The sequence below is a fragment of the Tupaia chinensis genome, unplaced genomic scaffold (assembly GCF_000334495.1).
Source record: "Tupaia chinensis unplaced genomic scaffold, TupChi_1.0 Scaffold000113_1, whole genome shotgun sequence".
In the NCBI taxonomy this organism is placed as follows: domain Eukaryota; kingdom Metazoa; phylum Chordata; class Mammalia; order Scandentia; family Tupaiidae; genus Tupaia; species Tupaia belangeri.
Window position 1 is genome coordinate 4,374,295 of NW_006159577.1, and position 7,972 is coordinate 4,382,266.

At 39.9% G+C, this 7,972-nt stretch overlaps 1 protein-coding gene across 2 annotated transcripts in view; it reads left to right on the forward strand.

The window, feature by feature from the left end:
* Window positions 1-7,972, forward strand: part of LOC102476821 (uncharacterized protein C10orf88) — a 26,178-nt gene that overhangs the window by 3,413 nt on the left and 14,793 nt on the right. For both annotated transcript variants that reach the window (XM_014586089.1, XM_006143930.3), the window contains exon 4: window positions 3,452-3,658. In XM_014586089.1, coding sequence (XP_014441575.1) covers window positions 3,452-3,658 — 207 coding nt within the window. The remainder of the gene's footprint in view (window positions 1-3,451; window positions 3,659-7,972) is intronic.

Sequence of the window (7,972 nt, forward strand, 5' to 3'; positions counted from 1 at the left end):
AGGGAAAGGGTACTGAGTTGGAAATCAGCCCAAAATGTTACTTCAGCTTGGTCGCTGACCCCTGAGTGACTTTGAGTAAATCTCTTCATCTCTTTCATTTATCTCATGGGTAAATTAGGGGAATGAAAAAGAAAAATCATTATATTCTTTTTGTCTGAACATTATTTCATACAGGGTTATGAGATTTATTTTTAGAATAAAGAAGAAAAAATAAGTGATTTTTATAGCAGGCAAGTAGACTTATAGATTATTCTAAGACTTTTTTTTTTTTCCCAGAGTTTTTTTTTTGCTATAGGGTGCATGTGTTCACCAGAAAGAGAGAGACAGAGTGATAGAAAGCAAGAAATCACCCCCTGGGGGGATGACCATGCCACAATCTTCTTCTCCATTCTCCTCTCAGGATCCTGGGCATGCATGCACAGGCGCCCAGCGTGAGTTTAAGCCAGCCACCGGGTCCGGGACTTGAACTGCAGTCAACTACATGGGAGTCCAGTGACATAGCCATTACGCTAACTGCTGATCCCTCTAAGACATTGTTTTAGATAGTTTATATTAATAACTTCCAAATGAACTGAAATAACATTTTATTTAAATTTATTCAACAAGTATTCGAATGCCTGATTTCAGATAGTGTACTGAGAGGAGATAAAACCCTAAAAAACTGGTTATCAGGGCATAAGACCCTAAGATAAAGGCACAATAGTCAAGTGTACACTAAAAATAGCTTGATCATAAAAAATGGCTTACAGCAGGGACCCCGTTAATTAACCTGGGAACACTTTCCTGTGTCCCCACTACGTTCTAAAGCCTAGGTAATAGTTTTAGGGCCCAAAACTCAAAAAGTCAAACAAACATTGACCGCTAGATAATGGTCTCTAAAACCTAAAGCTCTTAAGCAACAATTTAAACAATCATTTACCAAAAGTTCTCTACATATACAGATCCCTAAATGTGTAAAACGACATACCAAACATGTGACCCCTGTGGAGACAAAATGTAAACAAGTCCTTCCTGGCTAAGATAAAAATCCCAATGAGAAGCCCAGATTAACAGCCTACGTTCTGGTCCTTGCTGCCTGAGAGCTGTTGTTACCTTTCAGTTAACTCTGTTTTACTATCCTTTTTATTCATCCACATTTTAATTCTTCGTAAACATAAAACAAAAAATCAAGGTCTCTACTGTCTCTGCATTAAGTATTAGGCCCATACACCCCAGTAGCCCATGTTCAAACTAGGCGTTTAGGAACCAGCAGCAGTAAGATAGATACATTGGAATGACTGCTCTCACATTGCTTGTCTTCTAGTAGTATGAGACATAATAAGCAGTGAATAAAGTCATACTTTTTTTTGATGGTGAGAAAGGCTGTGAAAATTGAAAAGCTGGAGGGATAATAGGGAGATTGGAAGGTTGAATGTAAATTTAGTGAGGTGTCAAATGTTGAGAATAGTCATATCTTTTTGGTGCCTCCCTCAGAGTTCTTAAATCATGTATCTTGTTTAACTTGTGGCCTCTTATTTCGTAGGGTTCTGTGTATTTCTCTGAAGAGGAGGGCTTTTTGTTTTATTTTAACTATTCAGTGGAAATGAGTCATTTAATTTAGGGAAGTCCTAAGCCTACTAAAGCTTATCCTGGAGCCATAGTATATGAAAGCTAAAAACATGCTTACTAGGCTGGCTCTATTACAGTGGTTAAGCACAGTGCATTGGAAGCTGGATCCCATCATGGTGGCCTGAAAAACATGCCAGGCATATCTGTATGTGTGCCCAAAATTATGACAGGAAGGCGAAATGGAGGGAAAAGGCAGAGTGATCATGCCTTGTTGGGGGGTGCTTTATCTCTCTTTCTTGTTTTCCCTCCCTTCTCTCCACCTCCCAAGCACATGGTCAATTAAAGAAAAAAACAAGTTGCTAATGTGCAGTTTTGAGCCACTTATCCAGTGGTAGCTACAACAAATTTGATACATAATTAGAACAACCATACCAAACCCTTGCTATTATCCTCTCTCATTTTACTTCTGATACAAGTTTTGGTATTCAGACAGGATTGTACAGGCTATAAATAGCAGAATTATAATTGAGCTCGTTTCATCTAATTCTCAATCCTGTTCCCTTTCTACTTTGTTACTCCATTGTCTATACCAAATGTGAAATGTCTTATAGTTCAGAAACGTGGATGAAATGAGGCAGTATAAAGCACTGGAAAGATCACTGCTATAAAAGTCAGAAGAGCTATTGATACATTCCAAGTCTTAGTTTTACCAACTGGGAAATTTTTTTATAAGCTAGAAAATCAGCCCTGACTTAATCTTTTTTACATGTAAATTAGTGGCTTATATGAGATCATCTTGATTTTTCCTTTTAATTCTTTTTCTTTTTAAAGTTTAGATATTTTATTTTTTCCATGTGCACAAGAGAGAGAGAGAAACTGGCATCCAGGCACCCTTAATAGGATTCTGTCACACTGTAATCTCCCACACTGCCTGTGCCAACTGTGTTTCAGATTTTCCTGGTATCCAAATCATGGTCTTCCATTGGGCTTCAGAACTGCCGAGCAGAGGCTTAACACCTATGCCACTCTGAGTGGACTTAATAATTGTAAATGGCTGACTTATAGTTAGGATTTCAGTAAACTCTTTGCATGAGAGTCTGAACAACTTTCTTTTTTAATTGCCAGATGGTACCTACACTCACCAAAGAAAGACGAGAGAGAGACAGACAGACAGAACCTTCCAGTGGAGTGTCATAATCCCTTCATTTCTTTATCTTATTGGGATTTTGGACATGTACATACACTTGCCCAATGTGCCTTTCAAGCTGCTGGGGCTGGGATTCAAACCATAGCTGGCTATGTGGGATCCAGCTTCCTTAACAACTAGGCAACAGGGCCATCCCTAAACAGCCTATTTTGTATTAAAGAATATTATAGCGAGCTGCAATGTATTAAGGTTTCAGATTGGCATTTATTTATTTATTTATTTATTATAAAGAATTATTTATTTAATTTTATTTACTCATTCATTTTTATTTTTAATTTGACCGGAGAGATACAGAGAGAGAGAGGGACAGTGAGAAAGCAAGCCACCAGGTCCAGGACCCGAACTGTGGTCAGCCATATGGAGCATGGTGCACCTTAACTACTGTGCACCTGCTGGTCCCCGGTATAGTTTATTTTAAATTATTTTAGGAAATAAAAACTATATTTTACCTACTTTTGTGTATTAGCTAATTTTTTTAGTTTGAAATAATATTGTTTTATATACATTGTTCTTTTGAGCCTCATAATAAATTGGAAATTCTAACCATTAATATTTTAGGGAAAACTTAAAAATGAAAACATATTTAAAGTTTATGCTTGCTTCCTGAATACTCTTGCTAGTTAACACGAAGACATAGCCTGAAATAGTGATTATTGCTTAATATCATTATTTTCTTGAACTTTTGTATTGTAATAGTTGCTCTCCTTTGGTGAAAAGCAGTGTATGTTCTTCAGTAAAGTTGTGGTTCACATGAGACCGATTTCAGCAAATCCATCAACAAGCTTCCCTGTTCCAGGATCAAGGATAGACCTAGACAGGGTTCAAACCATAATGGAGTCCATGGGGTCAAAGTTATCACCAGGCGCTCAGCAATTGATGGACATGGTTAGATTTCAGCAGCAGGTAAGTAGAACTGGATTTCCTTTTAGGTACCATTAACGTTTCAAAACAATGGCATTTTGTAAGGACATGTAGTGCCTTAAATTTTTTCTTTGAACTTTTTTTTTGGAGAGGTTTTTGCTATAGGGTGCGTGTGTACTCACCAGAAAGACAGAGACAGAGAAAAAGTGAGAAATTACCCCACAAGGGGGATGGCCACGCTGCAGTCTCTTTTCCTCCATTCTCCTCTCGAGATCTTGGGTACACATGCACAATGTGCCCAGCATGAGTTTAAGCCACCGGGTCCGGGACTCAAACAGCGGTCGATTACATGGGAGTCCAGCAACATAGCCATTACACCAACTGCTGGTCCCTGAACCTTTTTTAAAAAGATTTTTGTGTTAGGACACGTGTGCTTATGGGATGGAGGGGAGGAGAGAGAGAGACAGTGAGAGGGAAAGTAGGAAACCACCCCCTAGGGGGATGGCCATGTTGCAGTCCCTTCACCTCCTGGGATCGTGGGCACACATACACATGTGCCCTGTGTGATTTTCAAGCCACAAAGTCTGGGACTCATCCTACTGTGGTTGGCCATGTGGGAGTCCATTGATGTAACTGCTATACCATTTGCTAGCCCCTCTTTAAACTTTTTAGAAAGTTCTTTATGTATTTTCTTTCTTTCTTTTTCTTTTTTAGAATTATGTATTTAATTCCACTTGTTACTGTTATTTTTTAATTTTATCAGAGAGAGAGAGAGAGAGAAAGGGAAAGCGAGAAAGCAAGCCACCAGGTCCAGGACTCGAACCAGGGTTGGCCATGTGGGAATCCAGCGCCCCTATCCACCACACCACCTGCCGGCCCCTCTTCCTTTATTTTTATAAAAATAGCATTTCATTTACCCTCTTACAAAATGTTTTGACTGTAGTTTCACGGTTTTCCACTAATTCATTTACTCATTCAGAAAGTATTTATTGAGTGCCTTATAATTGAACAAGACACTGGTCTGAGTACTTTTGATAGTACAGAGATGGTCAGTTAGTCTAGAACCTGTCCTTAGTTATCTTTATCGCCTAGAGCATGTAAATCAAGAATGAAGGGGTAGATTAGGAAAGGCTTACTAAAGGAAGTGGCATTTTATCTAGGTCTTTAAAGAAGAAAGGTGGAATTAAGCAAGTAAATTTGGAGACAGGGCATTCCAGAGAAAGAAAATAGTATGGATATGGGCCTGCAGGTGGGGTGGTTGTAGGACTGCCACATGGCCTTACCATGGTTTGAGTTTTGGACTGGTGGCTTGCTTTCCCACTTTTCTTCTCTCTAGTCAAAAAACAAACAAACCAAAATAATAATAATACTAGCAAATAAAATTAAATAGTTTTTTTGGGGGGTTTGCCTTAGGGCACGTGTGCTTTCTAGAGATAGAGAGACAGAGACAATGAGAAGAAAAGTGAGAAATCACTTCTCTGGGGGATGGCCACGCCACAATCCCCTTTTCTCCTGAGATCTTGGGCATGCATGCACATGCACCTGGCATGAGTTTCAAGCTACTGGGTCCAGGATTGAACTGGGGTTGGCCATGTGGGAGTTCAGTGACATAATCACTATGCCATCTGCTGGCCCAATAAATAATTCTTTAAAAAAGAAAGAAAGAAAATAATGTGGATAAATCTTCAATGCAAGAGGGATAGGAGACAGCCTGAAATGAATAGAAGTTCATTTCTCTAGAATGAAGATATATAAGAGAAGTTTAATGTAGATTTGAGGTAGATCAGAGGGAGCTCTTTTTCCTTCCTTTCCTTCCTTACTTTTTTTTTTTTTTTTTGAGAGGTTTTTGCTATAGGGCGCATGCGCTTGCCAGACAGACAGAGAGAGACATAGAGACAGAAAGCGAGAAATCTCCCCTCAGGGGGGATGGTCACATCGCAATCCCTTCTCCTCCATTCTCCTCTCGGGATCTTGGGCACACACGCACATGCGCCCGGCGTGAGTTCTAAGCCACCGGGTCTGGGACGCGAACCACGGTCGACTATGTGGGAATCCAGTGACATAGCCATTTCGCTAACTGCTGGTTCCCCCTTTCTTTCCTTTTTTTGGGAGAGATTTTTGGTATAGGGTACGTGTGCTTGCCAGAGAGACAGAGAGAAACAGACAGAAAGCAAGAAATCATCTCTGGGGGGATGGCCACACCTCAATCCTTTCTCCTCCATTCTTCTCTTGGGATTTCCTGACGTGCTTTAAGCCTCTGGATCCAGGACTTGAATCATCATTGACTATGTGGGAGTCCAGTGACATAACCATTATGCTATCTGCTGGTCCCACATTTCTTTGTTTTAGTGCCAGAATGTATGGGTGTATGCATTAGAGATTGAAAGAGCAAGAGAGAGAGAGAACACTTCCAGTAGCACCTGGTCACACCACAATCCTTTTTCTTCCATTCCTCTATCCCTTCCATTTCTTTTTTTCTTTTTTTAAAAATTTCTATTATTTTATTTAACTTTATTTATTCACTTCTTTTTAATTTGACCAGAGAGGGGCAGAGTGAGAGAATGAAAGTAAGAGAGACAGAGAGAGAGAGAGAGGAAGTGAGAAAGCAAGCTGCCAGGACCGGGACTCAAATCTCAGTCAGCCATGTGGGAGTCCAGCATCCACCAACCACCATACCATCTATTGGCCCCCACCCCCTCCATTTCAAGATCTTGGACATATGCACATATGCACCTGGTATTTTTTTTAAGTTACCAGATCTAGGATTTGAACTGTAGGCTGCTATGTGATATCTGGCTCTTTCTACACAGCGCTTAACAACTGCACTATGGGGACATCCCTAGAGATATTTGAATGCTATTTCAAGTTTGCAGACTTAGGTTTTAAGAAATTTTAAGCCATTGTTATATACAAGGTGAATCAGAAGAAAATGCGATTATAAGAAGGGGACTAGCTACATGTGATTTCCCTTGTCTAGATGAGAGTTAATGATGGTCTAAAATGGGACAAGGTAACTTAATGCTAGATTGTAAAATGTTAAAACAGTGGGGCCATTGAGACTTGAGACTTGACAACTAACTTAATATTGATATAGGAGAAAAATAGAATTGAATGTGAATTCAAGGTTTTTTTAAGGAATATACATGGATCCAAAGGAGGATAATATTGAGAAAAAAAGGAGTTTAATTTTGGAAATACTGAATTTTAGCTGTGAAGAAGACATTACCTTGAAGTTAGTGGCAAGCATTTAGTAACAGAATTGTGGGAGATAGAATTTCATTGTGTGGAAGGGAGGTTGAGAGGTGAACCCACAGTAGCTACAGGAAGCTTGGTGAAGCGAGAGACTGAAGCAGGGAAGAAAGACCCTTGGAGAGAAGCTACGTTGGGCAAGGGTATAAGGAGAGGAAAAATGACACAGAAAAGTTGAAAACAACAGAAGGATAGTGTTGCAAGGAGAGATTTGATGGCAGGCTAAGTAACTTCAGGTTCTGATTCTTTTTTAAAAATTTGCCCAGGAGTGTGTGGTTGCCGGAGGTGGAGGGTAGAGGTGGAGACAAAGGAGAAGACATCCTGTGTGGGGCATGATCATGCAGTAATTCCTTCTCCATCTCTCCCTTCTTTTGGTATTTTGGGCAGGCGTATACATGTGCCCACAAGCTCTGCCAGGTCCAGGACTCCACTGTGTGGTTGGTCAGGTAGAATATAGCCACTTCAGCCACCAGGCCACAGGCCAGTGCCAGGTTTTTATCCTGTTATTTATTAGTTATGCATCCCTTGGCAAGTTGACTGATAGTTTTTCAAAGATGGATTCTCATGTATAAAATCTAAATGATATACTGAAAAGATGACAGGATTGATGGGAAAATTTAGAGTAAATAATGCTAGTAAAGAACTTGTAAATATCACAAGGTTTACAAATATAAGTTTAGTGTTAGAATTGGTGTATAGGTAGAGTTATGAGAATTATGAGAGTTGGAGATTGTGGAAACCATGGAAAGAAGAGTTTAAAAAAAGATGGAAATCTGTACTTTATTTGCCACCATTATCTCACCTCAACACCTTAGATCTTCCTGCTGTGCTACAATCCGTTCTCCACACTGCAATGAGAAAGAGTTCAGAGGGTGACTAGCCCTCAGCCTTCCCTGTGTAAAGCCCCCTGACTGCTTCCCATCCTACTTAGAATTAATCGAGATTGTTTACTCTGACTTTTAAAATATAGGTGCTGTTTACCTCTTCAACCTCCTCTCCTGCTGCATTTCCTTGGGTACCTTCCTATAGCTATTCTGATGTATGTAACCCTCAAATACCCAAATGTCTTCTACCTTAGGGCCACTGAGCTTGTGACTTGTCTCTTTC